Source organism: Salvelinus sp. IW2-2015, linkage group LG26 (genome assembly GCF_002910315.2).
Source record: "Salvelinus sp. IW2-2015 linkage group LG26, ASM291031v2, whole genome shotgun sequence".
NCBI classification, from domain to species: domain Eukaryota; kingdom Metazoa; phylum Chordata; class Actinopteri; order Salmoniformes; family Salmonidae; genus Salvelinus; species Salvelinus sp. IW2-2015.
In genome coordinates this window covers 26,084,537-26,107,111 of record NC_036866.1, presented here as the reverse complement: position 1 = coordinate 26,107,111, position 22,575 = coordinate 26,084,537, and the positions used below count along the sequence as shown (strand labels likewise).

At 45.4% G+C, this 22,575-nt stretch overlaps 2 protein-coding genes across 3 annotated transcripts; one reads left to right on the top strand and one right to left on the bottom strand.

Annotated features, from left to right (window-relative positions):
- Positions 1–652: 652 nt before the first annotated feature.
- LOC111952612 (protein TsetseEP) lies at positions 653–7,196 on the top strand. 2 transcript variants are annotated; one of them, XM_070435220.1, is made up of 2 exons: positions 653–786; positions 5,419–7,196. In XM_070435220.1, exon 2 carries the CDS (start codon positions 5,426–5,428, stop codon positions 6,188–6,190), a length of 765 nt encoding a protein of 254 aa, XP_070291321.1. In that variant the 5' UTR covers positions 653–786; positions 5,419–5,425; the 3' UTR covers positions 6,191–7,196. The 2 variants fall into 2 exon arrangements, with proteins under 2 accessions (XP_070291321.1, XP_070291322.1); XM_070435221.1 differs by lacking the exon at positions 653–786 and adding an exon at positions 979–1,089.
- A 4,663-nt stretch (positions 7,197–11,859) lies between these two features.
- Positions 11,860–22,077, bottom strand: terb1 (telomere repeat binding bouquet formation protein 1). The gene is given in 23 exon segments (XM_070435222.1): positions 11,860–12,342; positions 12,501–12,598; positions 12,601–12,643; positions 13,022–13,101; positions 14,774–14,815; positions 14,973–15,095; positions 15,224–15,307; positions 15,381–15,605; positions 15,673–15,759; positions 15,910–15,980; positions 16,121–16,617; positions 16,999–17,355; positions 17,603–17,745; positions 17,889–18,014; positions 18,123–18,254; positions 18,722–18,874; positions 19,375–19,503; positions 19,698–19,816; positions 19,988–20,048; positions 20,316–20,447; positions 20,707–20,835; positions 20,944–21,054; positions 21,168–22,077. Coding segments are annotated over 23 exon segments (3,015 nt in total). The 5' UTR covers positions 21,205–22,077; the 3' UTR covers positions 11,860–12,306.
- Positions 22,078–22,575: the final 498 nt, after the last annotated feature.

The following is a 22,575-nucleotide window of genomic DNA, read 5'->3' as shown; positions in this document are numbered from 1 at the left end:
GTAGTAGAAAACCTAAACAGTATATTTGACCTCTCAGCTTCCCTTTAAAATCTAAACATTTCAAGCAGACAACCTAAGAAAATGAACAACAATGACACATTTTTTCTTGTTTATTTCACTTTTGTTTATTATCTATTTCACTTGCTTTGGCAATGTAAACATATGTTTCCCATGCCAATAAGGCCCCTTAAATTGACAATTGAAAAATTGAGGGAGACAAACATCCCAGTAAATGTATTGATTTTCAATACCCTAAGCTATTTACAGTAAGCCTTCAGCAAAACTAGAGGCTAGAAAGAAAATGCACTGCCTAGTGCCCACTCCATCACATTCATTAGGAGGAGGTTGTCTATTTGAGAGAAAAAACAACATATATAGTTGTTACAATACTTTTATACAGCATCCTTACAACAGCTCCCAGAAGAAATCACTGATCTCAAATGATTGGCCAGGTGAAAGGAAAGATTCCACTTTATTGCTTTCATACATCCAGACCAGTGGACCATTCAAGAAGGAGTGGAAGGTAGGGATGAAATAAGGAAGGAAGGATGGAGGGAAGGAAGGATACATTTATCTGTTGGAACATGGTCACAGTCTCCGGGCGTACGAGCGACAGTGGGCGCGCGCACAAATACTGACATCCCAGACAACACCGACTAAACCTCTGTCCAAACTTTCCTCCCCTTCTCTGTCAGTCTGTGCGTGCCTCGCCAAGTCGTGAGAGCGCAAGAAGAACTCCCCGCTCTCTAGCACGGCTTCAATTCGCGTTTTAATTCCGTTACCAAGGTTGGTAAATATCTTCTCTACACTGCACTCTATAATGTCGAAAAGTCATTATTTATGTATTTTTTTGTTATTTTTCGATTAGCCTGACGTTTTATGTAAGTGTTTTTCACTCGAGGCTGTTGCAGCTTGTTCAGTGATCGGCGACCCCGCCTACCCCATCAGCTCTCTTTTGTTCTTTCTCTGTTCAATTTCATCTCCCGAACACAAGGTCCGCTCATTCCCCTTTGATTAATGCTAATTTGTTGTATGATTATGCGCAGCGTTGGATGTCTCAGTGCGGTGTGCGGGTTACTTTGGTGATGGGTGAGTTTAGAGGGCTGTCTGTGTGTAGACGATGTCGGACTGGGACCCATTTTTGTGCTGCCTAGTAAACAGCAGCTGGAGGAAGGTGTGATTTGGGTGGTAATTAGCTTAATGAGATTACCTTAAGAGAAACATTGATGGTCATCAATAACTTTGATTAACTTAAGTGGCTTTTGTGCATGTTCAGTTTGACATATTTAACGGTATAAACCCCAATTAATCTTACTGCGCGCATTTATTTGAGACAATCAATTTCACCGTTTGCGCATCCGTCGTGTACTTTATTTGGAGCGGAAAACAAGTGTGTGGCAGTGTGTGAATCGATTGTTTCTTCGTCGCGCATAGTTTGACTCCAACGCGTTTTCGAGGATTGTTTTAAATCGTCGCATGCACCCGCGGTGCCCATGGACATGTAGCCTACATACCACGCACGTGCGCTTGCAGCTCGGCGCGCCCACCCCTGGGGGGGAGACACTATACGCTCCATAGAGCGGACACGTGATCCTGCACGGGAAGGGATCCTACACGGGAAGGAACATTATGTTCCAATGCATCCAGGTCAATAGTGCCTCTTAACCTGTGTAGCACAACTTGGTTGGTGAAATTCCCCTAAGTATGATCCCAATATTTAAACATAGTAGTTTACCATTTTTGTCTCTGCTGAATTGCATCAACCACTTGCAGAATAGTGAAGTTGTTTGAAGTAAATGCACATGGATAATTTGTGAAGGGATTGGATAGGTTAAAGCTAGAATCCTTAATTGAAATAATAACAAAGGTCACCCCACCTGTGTTTTGGTACGAACCTTAGAGATGGGCCTGGAGAAATGAAACCACTCTCAAATTCATAGAATGGGCTGGGGATGTAAGGACTGATGACCATCCATGATATCAAAAGGATAGTTTTAACCATGTTTTTAGGCTAAACAGTGTTTGTTTACAAACATTGAAGTAAAACAAGCTTGTGTTTTGGGTTCTGATGGTGTATGACAGTTGAACTAACCTCATGAGGCATTTATAAGTTATGTTCTTTAAGAATCAGTGGGTATATAAAATGAATGATATTTATAAGTCCAAAAATGCATGTAGAAACAAAGGATTCCTCAGAAGTTCAGTGACATGGACAGTTCACACTAATCATACCACATACAATAGAATGATAATGCAACTGCCAGTGGTGTAAATAATTCTGACGTGGCTGTCACATTACTGGTTCATCAGGGACAAGTCTCACCATGGTTAGATGATGATAAGCCAACTCGAAATCCACAGTTCATTGTTGGTGACAGAGCAGATAAACCACTTTGAGAAGTAGACTAAATGCTGTATCCTCCCACCCCTGGCAGCATAAGACAAGTTGACTCAGATATTACTCTCTACACCTTCTCCTCACTGGTTTAGCTTGTGGCGATGAGAGCGGTGTTCAGTTGGTAACCAAACACTTATTTCCACTAGGGATGCACAATATATCGGTGAACATATCGGAATCGGCCAATATTAGCTAAAAGTGCCGATGTGAAAAACCGATGTCAAAGCTGACGTGCATACCTAATATAATGTAGGTACATGCCGTAATTACATTTTGCGCTACATGTGCAACACCACATTTTTAACCTAGCTCACAATGTCTGCTGTGGGGATCGAGCAGTCAACAAGTCGAGCAGTCATTTGAAATGGTAAGAACATTTCAGCGAGACAGCTCAAAAGGCGAAATCCATTAAAGCCAAGATAATGGGATTCCTTGCCCTTGACAATCAACTGTTCTCTGTCGTGGGTTCGCCGACTGGTCGAGCACCGGTACACACTACCAAGTGCGTTATTTTTCAGATGTTGCCCTACCGGAGTTACACAGTAATAGCGTAACTGCTATTAGCTTCAAGACATGCATACTATGGAACGCCGTTTGGGTCTTTGTGTTTAAAAAAAGATACAGTAGCACAGTAGCACTGTCAAAGCTATTTTAAAAAGTCTGCACACACCGGCCACAAAAGATGTGTTTGCAATACCGTGTTGGTAATAAAGCATCATTTGTTTGACCGCAACTTCTGGGGTAGCTAGCTTTAGCTTTGTACCTAGCTAGCACCAATACAACCAGCCTGATAACAATGACCACTAGAAACTGTAGTCATTTTCATTATTTGTAGCAATGATTTAGGAATCCTTGTGAGTAAGTATTAGCTAGGTTGCCACTTTTTGTTCGCCTATTGAAATTGAACTTCAGTTAATGACAATAAATAGCTATCCAGCTACTTAACCCTGTTGCCCAAAGCTAACGTTATAAGCAGCCGCAGTTCGACCAGACTTGGTTGTGTTGTGAAGCTAGCCACAATAAGGATTAGGCACAATAGTGGACCCAAACGGCGTTCCGTAGCAAAGACCCAAACGGCGTTCCGTAGCAAAGACCCAAACGGCGTTCCGTAGCAAAGACCCAAACGGCGTTCCGTAGCAAAAAGACCAAAACGGCGTTCCGTAGCAAAGACCCAAACGGCGTTCCGTAGCAAAGCCCCAAACGGCGTTCCGTAGCAAAGACCCAACCGGCGTTCCGTAGCAAAGACCCAAACGGCGTTCCGTAGCAAAGACCCAAACGGCGTTCCGTAGCAAAGACCAAACGGCGTTCCGTAGCAAAGACCCAAACGGCGTTCCGTAGCAAAGACCCAAACGGCGTTCCGTAGCAAAGACCCAAACGGCGTTCCGTAGCAAAGACCCAAACGGCGTTCCGTAGCAAAGACCCAAACGGCGTTCCGTAGCAAAGACCCAAACGGCGTTCCGTAGCAAAGACCCAAACGGCGTTCCGTAGCAAAGACCAAAACGGCGTTCCGTAGCAAAGACCCAAACGGCGTTCCGTAGCAAAGACCCAAACGGCGTTCCGTAGCAAAGACCAAACGGCGTTCCGTAGCAAAGACCCAAACGGCGTTCCGTAGCAAAGACCCAAACGGCGTTCCGTAGCAAAGACCCAACCGGCGTTCCGTAGCAAAGACCAAACGGCGTTCCGTAGCAAGACCCAAACGGCGTTCCGTAGCAAAGACCCAAACGGCGTTCCGTAGCAAAGACCCAAACGGCGTTCCGTAGCAAAGACCCAAACGGCGTTCCGTAGCAAAGACCCAAACGGCGTTCCGTAGCAAAGACCCAAACGGCGTTCCGTAGCAAACGCCAAACGGCGTTCCGTAGCAAAGACCCAAACGGCGTTCCGTAGCAAAGACCCAAACGGCGTTCCGTAGCAAAAGACCAAACGGCGTTCCCGTAGCAAAGACCCAAACGGCGTTCCGTAGCAAAGACCCAAACGGCGTTCGTAGCAAAGACCAACGGCGTTCCGTAGCAAAGACCCAAACGGCGTTCCGTAGCAAAGACCCAAACGGCGTTCCGTAGCAAAGACCCAAACGGCGTTCCGTAGAAATCCTGGTTGAGGATGAAACAAATGAACAATAAAACAGCACAGCAAGTAAGTGAAAGAAATTTGATGATGTTTTACTGGTAATGGGGACATGCGTAAATGCCAACAAAATAACTTTTTGGTCAGTGTGTGTGTGTAACCTCTACTTGGTAAGTCAGTTAAAAACAAATTCTTATTTACAAAGACGGCATACCGCGGCCAAACCCGGTTGATGCTGGGCCAATTGTGCGTCGCCCTATGGGACTCCCAATCACGGCCGGATGTGATACAGCCTGGAATCGAACCAGGGACTGTGGTGTCGCCTCTTACACTGAGATGCAGTGCCTTAGACTGCGTCCATGTGTGTGTTAATTATTTAACAGTACTAGAATGCTTAAAAGGCTGCTAAAATTTTAAATTATCGGTATCAGGTTTTTGTTTTGGAAAGGAATATGTCATATCGGTATCGACCAAAAATGTAATATYGGTGCATCACTAATTTCCACAGTTAGTTTACTTGCTCTCACTGATGCCTGTGATTTATGGCGTACTAAGTCAATAAGCACATCCAAACTGGGCACTGGTGCTGGGAAAAACAAACAAGGCACAAGGTCAGGGAAAAGTCCAGCACACACAACCTAATAGCTGTGACTGAAAGGTGAATGTATTTTATCCATTGTTGAGTTCATTAGCTCATGTGCAAGTCCCAAGACAACAAACTAAATATGATTCTTTAGATGACTGATTCACCAGACCTGTTAAACCTGTAACATACATGTAAATAGACAGGTGATGATACAGCCACCCTTAGGAAGCAGGACTTGTTGTCCCAGTTGTTATCTCAGTGCAAAGTTTGGGTGTGCAAATGGCCTTTACCCCCTCTCCTGATATGCTCGCTGTCGGGCCCTCTCCTCATAGTTGAGGTGTCTCTCTCACTCTGCCCGTCTCATTGTCTCCAGGTGCACCATGGGAAACAAGATCAGCAGGAGACGGGATACCGCACCAGCCGAGCAGAAGGCTGCAGAGGAGGCAATCGACACGCAGGACGCTGTGGTGGAGGCAGTAGCTGATGAGCCAGTGGTGGTTGCAGAGGCGACTGAACCAGTAGTAGAATCAGTGCCAGCACCAGTACAGGAGGCTGAGCCAGAGCCCTCCAAGCAGCCAGAGACGGAGCCCCCATTGGAGGAGCCGGTGAGCGCCCCACTGGTAGACCTTGCACCAGAGCCGGCCCCAGCACCGCCTGAACCCGAGCCCCTGGTGTCAGTCAGCAAACCAGTGCCAGTCGTCCCAGAGCCAAAGCCAGTCGTCCCAGAGCCAAAGCCAGTCGTCCCAGAGCCAAAGCCAGTCGTCCCAGAGCCAAAGCCAGTCGTCCCAGAGCCAAAGCCCAGTCGTCCCAGCCCAGTCGTCCCAGAGCCAAAGCCAGTCGTTCCCAGAGCCAAAGCCAGTCGTCCCAGAGCCAAAGCCAGGTCGTCCCAGAGCCAAAGCCAGTCGTCCCAGAGCCAAAAGCCAAGTCGTCCCAGAGCCAAAGCCAGTCGTCCCAGAGCCAAAGCCAGTCGTCCCAGAGCCAAAGCCAGTCGTCCCAGAGCCAAAGCCAGTCGTCCCAGAGCCAAAGCCAGTCGTCATAGAACAGGAGGCTGTCCCAGAGCCAAACATCTCCCAGGAGTTCCTCCTACAGCCAATCATTCCAGAGCCCTTCCTCTCCCCCGCCCCTCTGGACCTGGGTGTCCCTGATGCTCCCCCCTCCCACAGATCTGCCCCAGACCAGCCCACAGACCTGGGGGATGCAGAATGCTATGACGACGTAAAGGCTGCCTGGAATTCTGTCTCCGTCCCAGAAGAGTCCAAAGAATCCCCGGAGAAGCCAGCCATCATGGCGGAGAAGCTTCTGTGTGATGTCATGGGCAGCGAGCTGAGCAAAGCGGACTCTTCAAGCACTTAGTTAGACCTGACGGCCGATGACATCATGGTCAATGACGTCATAGCAGATGACATTCTTGAAGGTGACGTGTCCACTGAGCTGATATGAGATGGCCGGAGAAAATAAAAACCAAAAAAAAAGAAGAAAAAACAGGACAATGACGTTCTAAAAAAGGCAGACGCAGCAGAAAAAAAATAATTAAAAAAATAATACAACTTTGATCTGAGAAGGCTAAAGGGAAAACTAAGCAGCTTAAGGAGACCGTGAAGTAGCACTCAGATMATCTGAGACCTGGGATGTATTCACTAGGAACCAAACAGAACCAAGCGTACGCAAACGGAAAGAAACTGGGTGGGACCTACCTGAATTTTCCAAAAGAAATTCTAGTTTCCGTTGCGAAACGTTTTGGATTAATGATTAGACCCCAGGTAATACAGACGTGCCTTTCTTTCTGAGTGTAGGTTGACTAAAGGGATGTGGTGATGGGTGGCCAGGGCAGGAGAGTGAGTAACCATCATCGCCCTCTGAGCCATATAGACGTAACACTGCATAGCAGAACACTTACAGTAACTATATATGGTAACTATGTATGACAAGACGTTTGCCTTGGTGTGTACACCTGATGAATTGTAACAACGTTTGAAATCGGCCTACATGCTATGATGTACATTCATACTTGGACTCTCACAATCCTTCCTCTTTAACTCTGAAACGGAGGTGACCTTATTATATTTTCTCGATGGTGAGAAGTGGTTTGGTGGAATCTATTAAAGGTGATGGTCTGGTTGTGAAAATAAAATAAGATTTTTCCACCTTGAATATTATTCTTTGTTTTCATTCTTTTCTAATGTGGTTTTTACTCTTTAAATAGGCTGAGGGCTGCAAGTGCAATGTTTCCAAGACTGACATTTTATATTAAGGCTGTTTTCAGAGGTTTATGTGCTGCCACTAATGCTGCAGAGATATGGCTCAGCACAACCAAGAACATCAGCAAATAAGATTACCTTAGTGAGTCAATTTCAATCCCTAAACATCAATACAGAGATCAGGAAATCAAGAGGTAAAGTAAGGAGTGAAATAATTCTCTACATAATGACAGACCATCAGTTGAGGGCTACATTACATTTCTATTTGAACACTTGCATTTAGATGAATGACTACTTGAGCAGTGCATCAAGTACCTTCTATGCTCCAGTACACTCTTTCACTATGCAAAAAAAACATTTTCTGCCCCAGAAACAAATAGATAATGGTTTTGCGTGAATAGAGCCCTTGGTTGTTCATAACCATTTCCTTATGGCTCATGTCCCTGTAGGTATGTAGGAGGGAACTACTGCAAGCATAGAACTAGAATTGGTGGAATGAACATTCTTAGTAAAGCAACGCTAGAACAGTGTGTGAGTGGGGAGGGAAAAACAGAAAATGTTCTGTTCTTGGCAGAGGTTTGGAACTGTCTTATTGGTCTAACTAATTTACTGCTTGGTGATGTCACCATGGAAGGCCAAAACTAGCTCCCACTTAAAACAGGCTGAAATTTCAGGTGGACTTCACAAACAGCTCTTACATTAAAAGGGCATTATCACAGTATTATTCTAACCTCATAGTGTGGAAATATATGAAACACAGGAAAATCACATTTTTGACTGCCCTGGGCCTTTAAGATCCATGGCCAATACAGCATGTGGGAAGCATGAATGTGTTTCTGCGCTCATGGAACCCCTCTTGCCCCTCCTGCTCATCCTGATCACTGCTCAGGGAGTTCCCACTCTCCCTCAACACACACTGTCATTCCAACCCACATACACGCTGCGGAAGCATGTATGCATATAGAGGGAGACCGAGCGCTCTCACAGAGTGAATTGGCGGTTGAATGTGGGAGTGGAGAGAGGGAAGGGGAGGGACATGGGAGGAAAGGGCTGATAAAGGGGGGTGGGAGAGAAAGGAAGACACTGACAGAATGGGTAAGACAAGGAAAAGGGGAGAGGAAAGGAAGGATGAAGGTGGGGAGAGGAAAGGAAGGATGAAGGTTGGGAGAAAAGTGAAGAGGGAGAGGAGGGGGAAGAAAGGGAGTTTCAGGGGGTCTAGGTCAGTGGTCTCCAGTGTGACTGTGCTAGAGTGCAGCATGGGAAATCTGCTCTCATAAACTCATAGAACTTCCCTACACCCTCCCACCCCCCCACTCTGAGACACAACTCAACTTCCATCATGGATGTATTCAGTGGGTTGAAATGTTCAGAACGTTTCAGATGCAATATTGTATGAGCTGATTTACTACATGCTCCTCCCAGTGCTTCTATACAGTAGTCATTAGATGACTACGCTAGAAAGGTCAAAGGTGTCAAAACTGATGAGCATGTAGTACATCAGCTGCTTGTTCTGCAGTTAAGGTTTGAGTTTACTGTTCAAATTGTAGTTCAAATGTGCAAATACTTCTGTCCTGTCTAGTTTGGCCACATACTGACATACCAGTCCCCTTACTCATAAATCTCAGGGAGGATGTAGTATTACTAATGGAAATGTATAGTGTAGGGGCCTCCCGAGTGGCGCAGCGGTCTAAGACCGTCACTACAGACCCGGGTTTGATCCCAGGCTGTGTTACCACCGGCCATAGGGCCAGCGTTGTCTGGGTTAGGGCAGATTCTGGCCAGGGGGGGCTTTACTTGGCTTGTCATGCAATAACGACTCCTTGTGGCAGGCCGGGCGCCTGCAGGCTGACTGCAGTCGTCAGTTGAGTGGTGTTTCCTCCAACACATTGGTGAAGCTGGCTTACAGGTTTAGCGGGCGGGTGTTAAGAAGTGCAGTTTGGCAGGTTATGTTTCGGAGGACGCATGACTTGACCTTGGCCTGTCCCGAGTCCGTTGGGGAGTTGCAGTGACAAGACAAGATTGAAATTGGGGAGAAAAAGGGGGTGAAAAAATAAATAAGACATGTATAGTGTAGAACCAATATAATTGTTTTTAATGTAGAATCAAGAATCTGGTCAGCTCTATTCACAGTACTCACTGAATAAACCCCACATTGCTCCCCCAGTCTCTCCCTTATGACAGTGAAGACTAGGTTAGTGAGGGTATTTTGGTATTTTATTAGGAACCCCATAAGCTGTTGCGAAAGCAAGAGCTATTCTTCCTGGGGTCCACACAAAACATGAAACATGACATAATACAGAACATTAATTAACAAGAACAGCTCAAGGACAGAATTTGTGGCCACACACACATACACTCCCATTGGTCAGTTTTGTGTTTCATCCATGATGATTAAGGATAGGATTTGGGGAGGATAACATCATCATAGGTCTGATCCTAGATCTGCCAGACATAAGTCAGACCAGCAGCCTGTTCTTCTCCAGATGTGATTCCTATCATTCCACAGGCTCTGAACTCTCCACTCAGAGATGTGGTCACCACACAGAAGTAGGGGAAGGGCTACTGGCCTATTTTAATAGGAAGACATAGTGAAAGCTAGCTAGTCATATGTAGGCTCATGATATAGTCTCTGACTGGTGGTCGCTAATAGCACTTCATTCATTTTCTGAAGTAAAAAAACAAAATCAGGGATTCCTGATTATCAGAAATCATAATATAAGCTAATTTAAATCATAATTGTCAAACATTTCTGAGTTTATAAACCTCCGATATAACACAGGAGTGTTGAACAGAAGTTTGACTCAACAGGTTCTTCTCACTAGTGATCAGAACCAAAGTCCAATTGCTGGTAAAACTCCAAATAGCTTTGACATTTACAAACTGTCAGTTTCATCCATGTAAGAAAAGTATGAGCTTCTGCTATTGTTTTTACTCCTATGTTTCATGCATGTTTAAACCACACTCACACACCCATAGTCATGGATTGCATAAAATTGTCTCAAACTCTAATATCTATACTGAACAAAAATATAAACGTTAAACGTTGGTCCCATGTTTCATGAGCTGAAATAAAAGATCCCAGAAATGTTCATATGCACAAAAAGCTTATTTCTCTCAAATGTTGTACACTAACTTGTTTACATCCCTGATAGTGGGCATTCCTCCTTTGCCTAGATAATCCATCCACCTGACAGGTGTGACATATCAAGAAGCTGATTAAACAGCATGATCATTACACAGGTGCACCTTGTGCTCGGGACAATAAAATGCCACTCTAAAATGTGCAGTTTTGTCACACAACACAATGATACAGTTGTCTCAAGTTGAGGGAGTATGCAATTGGCATGCTGACTGCAGGAATGTTTGTCCACCAGAGCTGTTGTCAGAGAATTGAATGTTAATTTCTCTACCATAAGCCACCCTCAACTTCATTTTAGAGAATTTGGCAGTACGTCCAACCGGCCTCACAACCGCAGACCATGCTTAACCACGCCAGCCCAGAACCTCCACATCTGGCTTCTTCACCTGTGGGATGATCTGAGACGAGCCACCTGGGTTTGCACAAGCGAAGAATTTCTGCACAAACTGTCAGAAACCGTCTCAGGGAAGCGCATCTGCGTGCTCGTCGTCCCCACCAGGGTCTTGACCGGACTGCAATTCGGCAGTCTTAACCAACTTCAGTGGGCAAATGATCATCTTCGTTAACCACTGGCACTCTGGAGAAGTGTACACTTGACGGATGAATCAGTTTCAACTATACTGGACAGATGGCAGACAGTGTGTATGGTGTCGTGTGGGCGAGCGGTTTGCTGATATCATTGTGAACAGAGTGCCCCATGATGGCGGTTGGGTTATGGTACGGGCAGGCATAAGCTACGGACAATGAACACAATTGCATTTTATCGATGGCAATTTGAATGCAGAGACGGTGACAAGATCCTTAGGCCCATTATTGTGACATTCATCCGCAGCCATCAGCTCATGTTTCAGCATGATAGTGCTGGATCTGCACACAATTGCTAGATGCTGAAAATGTCCAAGTTCTTCCATCGCTTGCATACCCAGACACGGTCACCCATTGAGCATGTTTGGGATGCTCTGGATCTACATTACGACAGCATGTTCCAGTTCACGCCAATATCCAGCAACTTCGCACAGCCATTGAAGGAGTGGGACAACATTCCACAGGCCACAATCAACAGCCTGGTCAACTCTATGCTAAGGAGATGTGTTGTGCTGCATGAAGCAAATGGTGGTCGCATCAGATACTGACTGGTTTTCTGATCCACGCCCCTACAGATGCCCATCTGTATTCCCAGTCATGTGAAATCCATAGATTAGGGCCTAATGAATTTATTTCAATTCACTGATATCCTTATATGAACTGTAACTCAGTAAAATATTTTAAATTGTTGCATGTTACATTTATATTTTTATTCAGTGTAACAACAAGCTGTAGAAAGCCTTTCTCCTTGAGGGACAAACATGATCAACTCTCTAGAAGTAGAGAAAGCAGTTCTTAAACTCAAGTCAGTAAATAAAAATCATCATTGTTCATTCCCTGAAGCCTCTAGGGTCCCTGAATGAAAAGGCATGGTGTGAGAGTAGCAGTGAGATATTGTTGCATAGAGGACACCCTTCTGTTTAATTCAATAGAAACAACTTCAGGAGATGACAAGTGAACAACCAACTCAGTCTCAAGACTTACATGAACAGTGAACAAAATTATGAAAAATGTCAAGTGAGTTACATGAATCATTTCCATTTTTCTATTCCAAATAATATTCAACTACTTCACATAGGCACCACAATACTGCTGCGTAAAAAAACAAGGTTGAGGAATACAGAACAGATCCGTCATTCATCCTCAATGAGTATTAAATGAACGCATTTCAAATATATCTTCATGTGGTTTACTTACAGTAGTACAAAATAGAAGTTAACAATTTCAAACTGGGGATTAAATGTAAGTACTTCAAAACTATTACTGAATATTAAATTAGAGTATTTCAAATATATTACTGTGATGTACAATAGACAAATCAGTGTGTTCTTCTCAGATCTCAGGGAGAGGTTGAATCCATACCCTGGAATTTAGCCTGTAGGGAGAGAAAGAGAGAGGAAGAGAAAATGAGATGGAACAAGACAGAACGGGACAGAGAGAATGACAGAGAGACAGCAGGCTCAGTCGAATACTCACCAACTGAAATTGAAGGCAATGACAAACATTTGTAAAACCATTGTTGATGCCTGTTACCTGCAGGTGTTTGTATGTCTTGGCCAGATCTACATTGGTGCGCCCCGGATGGAAGGGATAGGACCACAGGATGGTGTTCCAGGATAGACCAAACCTCGACACAGGTAACGCTCCTCGTCATGGCTGAATTTCCTCCTCTCCCTCTGTAGATGAAGAGAGGGAGGGAGAGGTAAGAGGGAGAGAGAAAGAAAGAGGGCAGGGTTTAAATTGGAAAGACGGAATGTACGAGAATGCAGAGAACAGCAAGAGACAGAGAGAGGACATGAGACAAAACACAAATCGGTCATCATCCTCCTTTCCTTGGTTTTGCGACAGACAGACAGACACCTACCTCTTGGGTAACATTCCCCTACTGAACAGGGAAGGAGCCACCATCACACACATGCATACTGGCATAGTTGTCTCTGCTGTCACATTGCCTGGTAACTAGAACACTAGCCATCCTATACAGTCCATCCACTACAGATTAACCTCCATTCAACACACACTTCTACAGAGACAAGGCTGGTCTCTCTCCTTACAGTCAGAGAGGGTTTTCCCATGAACAGAGTCTCCTGCTGATCATCAATGGCACCATCTTCCCCATGATCTGTTCTTCTGTCTGTGTGTGTCAACGAGAGAGAGAACATTATTCTGTGTTTGTGTAAGAGAGAAAGAGAGTGAGACAGAAAGCAAAGAACCRATGTCACGCCTCATTGAGAGCAGAGACCAACAGTTGTCAGAGCGTATTGAACTAAACACAGACAAATCTAATAAAGACAATCTAATTAAGACTAAATACAATCTCTCCCTCCCTTCTTCATTGGAGTGACATTACATCACTCGTCACACCTAATACAGCTGCCTGCAACCAGAACAATAGAACACAAGGGAGAGATTCACTGGCCAGAGAGGGAGAGAGACTGAGCAAGAGAGAGGGGCAGAGAAAGAACAGAGAAAAGCGATAGAAAAAGACAGAAAGAAGAGGGCAAGGGGGGTAAAGACTCTAGAGCACACGAGAGGGCGACAGACAGTCAGGATGGAGAAAGCGAGAGAAACAGACGGACAGACGGAGAAAGAGAATGTAGTATTTCTAAAAATAAAATAAAAAAGAGTGGAGGAGGAGGAAGCATGTGTTCAAAAAGAGAGGGCAAGAGTAAATCTGAATGAAGAGTGAAACACAAAAGACTAGAAGTCAGTGGTCTCCAGTGTGACTGTGCTAGAGTGCAGCATGGGAAATCTGCTCTCATAAACTCATAGAACTTCCTACACCTCCCACCCCCCACTCTGAGACACAACTCATTCCATCATGGATGTATTCAGTGGTTGAAATGTTCAGAACGTTTCAGATGCAATATTGTATGAGCTGATTACTACATGCTCCTCCCATTGCTTCTATACAGTAGTCATTAGATGACTACGCTAGAAAGGTCAAGGTGTCAAAACTGATGAGCATGTAGTACATCAGCTGCTTGTTCTGCAGTTAAGGTTTGAGTTTACTGTTCAAATTGTAGTTCAAATGTGCTATAACTTCTGTCCTGTCTAGTTTGGCCACATACTGACATACCAGTCCCCTTACTCATAAATCTCAGGGAGGATGTAGTATTACTAATGGAAATGTATAGTGTAGGGGCCGCTAGCTAGTTTAAACAAGCTAGCGTCGTACAGCTGTAGAGCTCAGTAACAGAGTGATGACTACTGTAGCTCGGAGCTAGTGTTGGACAACTAAGGCCGCTCTGGCCTGTGCTGTGAGAACATTGGCAGTGGTTCAACATTCCTCTGTGCTGCCAGGAATATACTGGACACCAGGAATCTCACGAGAAACACACACAACCACAAATGCGCACACACACATGCATGCGTATACACACAGACATTCAAGTCGCATATTGGTTATAACCTCAAAGCAACCCGTCACCACCGTCTAACTTATCCCATAACTCAACTATCTCCAATCATCAACTTATCCCATAACTATCCAATCTCCAACACCCATTTCGAATTTAGCCCAAATCTCAGCCTCTTTCTTACCCCATTCTGTATCCTGAGCACAAGACTGACCCTAACCTCTGAGCTCTTACAATGATCGAGTGAGATACCCCCAAACATACCAGTGTAATTGTTGCACAACACCATAATACATGATTATATAACCCTGACAGCTAGGAGGCAGTGCTGCATACATGATCAGAACAACTTCCAGAAGTAACATTTAAACACACACACTTCCATCCAAAAAGAAATCGAAACAAAACATACAGTATCACATTTCAACAAAAGCTTAATTTCCTTACCTTCAGAGGGACGAGCCTTCTTCAAGGGAGTGAGACTAACATCTGAGAGAGAGAGAGACAGACACACAGAGGAGTAAGACAGAGGGAGTCAGATGACACATTAGAAGCAATAAGGCTATCTCATTATGAGCCGGGTTAAATGAAGGCTGAAGTGCCAATGTGCTGTAGTGTGTTGTCATGGTGTCTGAACATCCTGTACCTCCTCTYTCCTGCCTCCTGCTGGTCACAGAGGAGACGCTCCTCATCAGACCACCTCTACGCACAGGAGTCAGGGTGATATCTCCATATGGACTACGCTTCTTTAGAGGGGTGAGACTCACATCTGACAGAGAACGAGGGGGGTGGTGGACAGAGAGGGAGGAGAAAGAGCGAGATAGAGACTAATATAATATGTTGTTTTCCAACCCAAAGACAGAGGATAGACATTTTTGGTGAGATGGTGAATCTTACCGTTGTGGTCATTTCTGTGTTGTCCTCTGTGGGTTGAGAAGCTCTTCAGCAGGGTTCCTTTATGGATAGGAGTTAGACTGGCATCTGTTACAACAGGACACACATCACATCAGATCGCGTCGGTGTGTGTGTGTGTTCAGCACTTCAGGATTCTTACCCCTGCAGTGATCCGAGACGCTCTGCGTCCCTCCCTCTCTCTGCTTGGTCGTGTGTGCGTCTCTCCTCCTGCGTATTTCTCGGAGGTACTTTGTGTAGCTGTGTGTGGCCTGCTGCAGCACCATGTGCAGGTCACAGCTGTGAGGACAGGACCTCTGGAGGACAGGGAATGACCGGCTGGTCACCTCACTGAACCGCAACCTACAGCCTGGGCAGATGGAAACAGCTGGGTTAACAAACACACACTATACTGTATACATACTCACACATACACACACACACACACTGAGCACCTATAGGTGGTTTATATGTGCTGGCTGGAGTCTCCATTATTTTACGGATCTCACTGTCCAGCAGCTCAGAACACACAGAGAGGGCATCTAAGAAAGTGCAGGGGGGGGGGGAAGAGAGGAAAAGCACTATATTACTGTTGGGATTTGGTAAGAGACTGTTCAACTTTCTTTCAGAGCCGTAGATAAAGCGATAAACACAGTTTTGCATTGTCACTTTATCCCATTGACATTTTGTACCTTCATCGTCCAACAGTTTCTTCTGCCTGCCCAAACCTGGCTTGCCTGGAGCTGGGCACTTGAACACTTGGCTAAACACCAAACCACGAGGGAGAGAAAAACAGGTATATACAGAATTCCACTTCATTTCTTACATAACATTAAGATGAAACACTTCACAAGAATCATGTTTCAATAAATATAGCATTTGCATATAGTGCAGAGTGCTGACCTGTGTGTGTGTGTCTGGGAGTGTCCCTCTAGTGGCCTGGAGGAAGAGGAGGTGACCAGCGTTCCTGTCCCCAGACATACAGAACACCTCTCATCCTCTCCACCACTGGGCTGCCCCGGGACACCAGCTGTACCAAGTCCAGCATGGCCCACGGCTGACACAGTCTGCCGTCTCCTCCCAGGGTGCTCGTCTCGGCGGTTCTCGGTCTGTGTGGTTTTGCCTTTCTCTGCCAGTGTGTTCATGTAGAGAGGATAAGTGTTTCTCATAGCTGCCGAGCCCCTGTCCCTTTTCTTCTCTCTTTGTGTGTTTCCAAGTGTGTGCACGTGCAGCGTGGTGTGTCTTTCCTGTTCTGCCTGTGTGTTTCTGTATGCTGCCCTGTCGCTCTCCCGCTCTTGATGTGTGAGAGAGTGTGTGCGGGTCTTCTTCTCTCGCTCTCTGCTGCTGCGGCTGTGTTTCTGCGGCTCCTCACTGGCTTGGAATACCAGTCTCCTTACACGCTAGTGGTCAAAACAACCACAACTTTTGACGGCATATCATACAACATGGTGGAGCTACAATATTGCTTGTTATACCTATCCAATCCTTTCAGATGAATATGAAGTGCCTAGAGCAGGCCTGGGCAACTCCAGTCTTCAGGGGCCTGATTGGTGTTACACTTTCCCCCCATCCCTAGAAAACACAGCTGATTTAAACTAATTGCATTTTTAACTGAAGATCATGATTAGTTGATTATTGGAGTCAGGTGTGTTAGCTGGGACAAMAGCGTGACACCAATCAGGCCCCCCGAGGACTGGAATTGCCCAGGCCTGGCCTAGAGGGTAGGGGCCAGTACAGAACAATTGTGTGGGGAGTGGACTGGAGCTTAGTTAGACCCTCACCGTTAGGTCATGCCCTCTGTTTGTGGGTTGATTCTCCTCTCTCTGGTCTCGCTTCACTCTCTCTCCATCTCTACCCCTCCTCGCTAAGACAGGCAGGACAGGGGTCTCTCTCTCGCCATCCATTKCCCTCTCCTCTCCTTTCTCTCCTCCCTTTCCATATCTTCTTTGTTGGTCCCTCCGCTCTACTCCTCTCCAACTCTCCTCACACCTCTTCTCTCCTCCTCCTCTCCTCTCCTGGTATGGTAAAGAGGTGTGGTGAGGTGTTGGGGGGAGAGGTATGGGTGAGAGTAGCTCCTTCCTCCCCAATCCTGCAGGGTTCTGTTGGTCTGGGGGGTTCGGTGTGTCCTCCTCAGCTCCCTGGGCAACAACCCCAACACCACACATGAGATAAAAGTAAGATTTGTGTCTATATAAAAACTTGGTGTTTGAGGAGTGTGCATGTGGATGAGCGGCTGAGTGTATATGCCTGTGTGTGGGGGAGAAGACTGATGTTTGTAGTGCCTTTGTAAAGATTGCTGTGTGTGTGTGTGTGTGTGTGTGTGTGTGTGTGTGTGTGTGTGTGTGTGTGTGTGTGTGTGTGTGTGTGTGTGTGTAGTTAGTACACCTGAGCCTGTTGTCTCTCCAGCTGGTTGATCCTGTGCAGCATGTCTCGTGCTGACCTCCAGTACCGCTCCATGTCCACAGGGGGCTCCAGGTCCCCAGTCTGACCCAGGGACATCCCCTGGACTGCACCACGCAGAGACACAGCTGAGAAGAAAGAAGGATGATAGGAGAGACTATGAGAGTGCTATGGACATCAAATGGCTAGACTCACTTTAACAGACTCACTGACCTTTTAACACAGGTCTTTGTGTGTGTGTGTATGTGTGTGTGTGTGTGTACACACTCACTAGCCTGTTTGCAGGTCTGCAGTATGAAGGTAGCAGCCTTCCTGAGCTCTTCGCTGGTAGACTCAGTCAGTAGAGTGATGATGAGGGACAGCCCTCCACACTGTAACAACTGAGACTGGTGCTCCTCTGGAGGGGGGGGTTCAAATACTCTAGTAGTTATTCCAGTTATTACTGTGCTGTTATCATTGATGTAATATGGTCATTATTTGTTTCCAATTAAGCTGTGCTAGTTACCAGAGGCCTCAGTGCAGTGTCCCAGGGTGAGTATGATAATTAGCCTGGCTTGGGGATCCAGGATGGGGCTGGACAGCAGGGAGATGAGCGGGGGAACCAAACCATAACCTGCCAGACCTGACACCAACACAGCTACGCACAGAGGAGAGAATGGACTGGTTACCTGAGGAGCGCTGGTTTACATGGCTGTATGAGAGTGAATGAGTTCTATACAAGTCCCTAGGCCTATAGCAGGGATGGGCCAAAATCTTCCTGTGAGTAATTTCTTTTTTGCCACCCCCCTAAAGTTTCTAGTAAAAACAAATATTTTTTTGTGTGTTTTTGGCAACACAAAGACTGTAAAATCACCAGGAATTCAGCACAAAATGATTTAGGATATGTGATTGTGTCTCAATGTAATCAAGGTATGAAAATTGTTCTTTTCAAATACCATCTCCTTTTGGGTTTAGTTGTGGTCAATTTGCAGTATACAAATTCTTATAATTATGTTCCAGCCCCCCGACCCTCCGCTTTGACAAAAATCGTCGCGCCGATGAATCTAGTTGCCTAGGGGGTAGGGGAGAGGGGTTGATTTGTGATTCAGGGAGTGAGTCACTCACGGTTGTCAGTGATGCAGGCTGACACGGTTTTGGTCATGATGACAGACAGCTGACAGGCCAATGGGCTGTGGGAGGCATCAGAGGCAAAGCGAATCAGAGTTTGGGTCAGAGTTCCGAGCCCGCCAACTATGGAAAAACTCTCCTGAGCACAATCTGATAGAGAGAGAGGGATCCAGAGGGAGAGATAGATAGTGAGAGACACAGAGAAAGGAGTTAAATACAAGATAATGGGAGTTCAATATATAAACCAAAACTGTTCTCTCCACTGTAGTATCTACAGACTAAAAGCATCCATCCATGACACGAGAGAGAGAGAGAGAGCGAGACCTTCATTTGAACAGTTAGTGAAAGGTTGTCTAAACCAAAATACTCCAGGACACTGTAACCTCTACAGACTGAAGATCTGCATCTATCCTTCAGATCAATGTCAGGCCATCATGGAAATAGAACCAACAACACTACACTTATAAAACTAGTCGGATTACAAATACGCATCATCTATTGCAAGAGCAACCTAGGTATTCTGTGTGTGACAGACAACTTAAGCAAATCTTTGAAAAAGGCTAACCGACCATTTTAAATCACAAGATATGGATACATATGTAAGTAACAGACTCCAAACAGTGTCAGTGCATCATCCCGGTTTTACTCACGGTTGTTGGCGACCGTCATGGCTATGAAGGAGCAGATGGGCTGAACCATCTCTGCCTGGGGGTGAGAGAGCTGCTGCAGCCAGGACTTGACCAGGGGGAAGGCTGACACACAGATACGCTGGCTCTCCTCTAGGGAAAGAAAGGGTTAAGACATGAGACAAAAAAGTTTTTTTCCCTTCGATTTCCCTTCTGTTCCATCTCTCTAAAACATTAAACTACTGCAAGATACACACATGTATGCGTAACCACAGTTGTTTATTTTATGTACAGCTGCATAGAACACTGTACAAGGACACAAACATATACACGGACACAGGTGTTACCATTCTGAGGGTTGTTGACACAGCCACAGAGAGCACTAGACACAGAGGTCCAGAGTTGGAACAGCTGAGTGATGTTCGCAGGTTTCACTGTGGCCTTGCCAGAGAGAGGGAAACTAGTCCTGCGGAGAGAAACATCAATCAACCTGAACTGGAATTGGTGTTGTCCTATATAGTTTCAGTGCTATTTTTATCTACTGCTCACCTCGACCATCCAAGTCTTTTGTAAACGTAAATTAGTTCTCCATTTGGAAACTTCTGCCTGAAAACCAGTGGTGCTTTTCAGTCTTTACCTGAACAAGTCTAGCAGGATGTCCAGACAGCCAGTGGTCTGAGCGAAAATCTGTCCAGACCCTAAAGCAGCACACACAATTAATCACATTTTATGTACAATATACAGTGAATTTCACATAAACATCACAAAGTCCCTTACAGTAACGTGGCCTAGACCCCAAAGATCAAGCAGTAGCACAGTGGCAAGGAAAAACTTCCTGGAAGGAAGTAACCTTGAGAGGCACCAAGAAGGGGCGGTCCATCCTCCTCTGGCTGTACCAGCTAAAACACATGCCTGTCATGACAATCACTCCCAGTCCAAAATCAATTCTCAACCCCAGCGCTTACTGTTGTTGGCGACGAGGACAGAGATCAGGTAGACAGCTACTCTCCTCTGGGTCAGTGGGCTGTCCTGCTGCATCAGACCATCTGTCAGATCACTGAACAGCTCCCTCCTACACAAGGCCTGCTTACAGTACACTACACACACAGCTTGTTTACAATTCACATACAGCATCAGAGAGACCTGCTTACAGTACACTACACACACTGCTTGTTTACAATTCACATACAGCATCAGAGAAACCTGCTTACAGTACACTACACACACTGCTTGTTTAGAATTCACATACAGCATCAGAGAGACCTGCTTACAGTACACTTCACACACTGCTTGTTTACAATTCACATACAGCATCAGAGAGAACCTGCTTAAAGTACACTACCAGTACACACACACCATTTGCCTCTGCCAGCGTTCCCAGTATGAAGAGAGCAGTCTCCCTGACCTCTGCGTGAGCACTAGATTTGGAGAGGTTGTACACAAACACCACCCCTCCAATCTCTCTGAAGAAGTTCACATTCTCCTCTGAGAAAGAGAGTGAGAAAATCAGTGCCATTGCATAACTGTTAGGTTTATAGACAAATTGGCAAATCTATCTTTAGGGGATTTGCTGTGTGTGTGTGTGTGTGTGACCTCTCTGTTGACAGATAGAGTAGATGGTAAGAAGAGCTTGTTTCTGTGAATCAGGACATCTCATCTGGTACTTCAGACACTCCAGCAACAAACTCAGATCTGTCTTGGTGGCTGTAAAGTAAAAATAAACTCATGGAGATACAGACAAAACCAACAAATAAACAAAAACCGTTAAGTACTGTAGTGTAACTTATAGAAATCCATCAACTATGACCAACACTCACCATTATGTTTGCTTACGCTGGAAACATCCTTTTCCATCTTCAATGGATATGCTTCATGAAATAAGGACGCTAGCTAGCTAGAACCGATGTTTCCAAAGATATCAATCTGTGCAGTTACAGTAACAGCTAGCTAGCATGAAAGCAGTCAGATTGCCGGCGTTGTCACCCAGCTAACGTTAACTCTCCTCATGAGCGACCGCACTGAATTCACTTATCTAACGTTAGCTAGCTAGCTACTTGCCAATTCATCATTTCACTTCATTAATTACAATTCAAAAGTATACACTTTTACATTGTAAATTGTCCTTTGCTGGACACTATACAGATTTTAAGGTGCTGCTGTGTTGCTGGATGGTTAAAATGACAGTGGATGGAAAACGATTAAAATTGCCGCTACGATGCCATCGTTTCTGATTGGCCACAGTAAAGGCGTGCTTGATTTGTAGGTGAAGACGGAACGAAGCAAGGTAGTTAATTAGCTAACAACGCCCGCGTTAAAACCTAGTCAATGGTTAAACATGAGCTAAATACCACACATATACGAAGGCAGTTTGAGACGCTGCACCGTTTTCTGCTAGAGGAATACGTAGGATTAGAGCGCTGAGGGAAGAAGCGGGGGACATGAGTCGAGCGGTTAGAGGGAGGACGAACAGAGTGATGCCGCCATCTCTGTCAACTAAGCTAGGAGTAGGGTTGTCACTAGTTACCACAGCCACAAAGTTATAAATCCCGCCTTTTTATACAATTTATCTTTGGTGATTCCTGATAGACATTGAGAAGTTGTTKTTTTTTGTGCCGGAAATGGAATGGAGTCCCTGGAGCAGTATTGCCAACTTAGCGACTTTGTCGCTATATTTAGCGAGCATTCAGACCCCTCTAGCGACACATTTTCAAAAGAGCGTCTAGCGACATTTCTGGTGTTATTGGAGACTCTGACGTGAAAGCACGTTCGTTCTTACTCTTCTCAACGAGTAGCGGGTGCTGCMGTGGGCCCCGCCCCCGTCCCAAAGCACTCACAGGCGGCCCTGTCCTCGCGCTGCAGTCAGAGCAGGAGATGTTCATCCCTCCTCGTCCAGACTGGCATACATTCAGKGCGGGATGTAAATGTAAAATGTTCTTTGTGTAAAATAAATCACAGCATTTGACTCACACAGCCTCAGTCACTTACTCACCTTGTCCACTGTGTGTGTGCCTCTCTGTGACATAAGCTAAACATCTAGCTGACTAGCTCATCATGTCTCAGTCTAAACTACAGTCGTGGCCAAAAGTTTTGAGAATGACACAAATATAAATTTTCACAAAGTCTGCTGCCTCAGTTTGTATGATGGCAATTTGCATATACTCCAGAATGTTATGAAGAGTGATCAGATTAATTGCAATGTCCCTCTTTGCCATGCAAATGAACTGA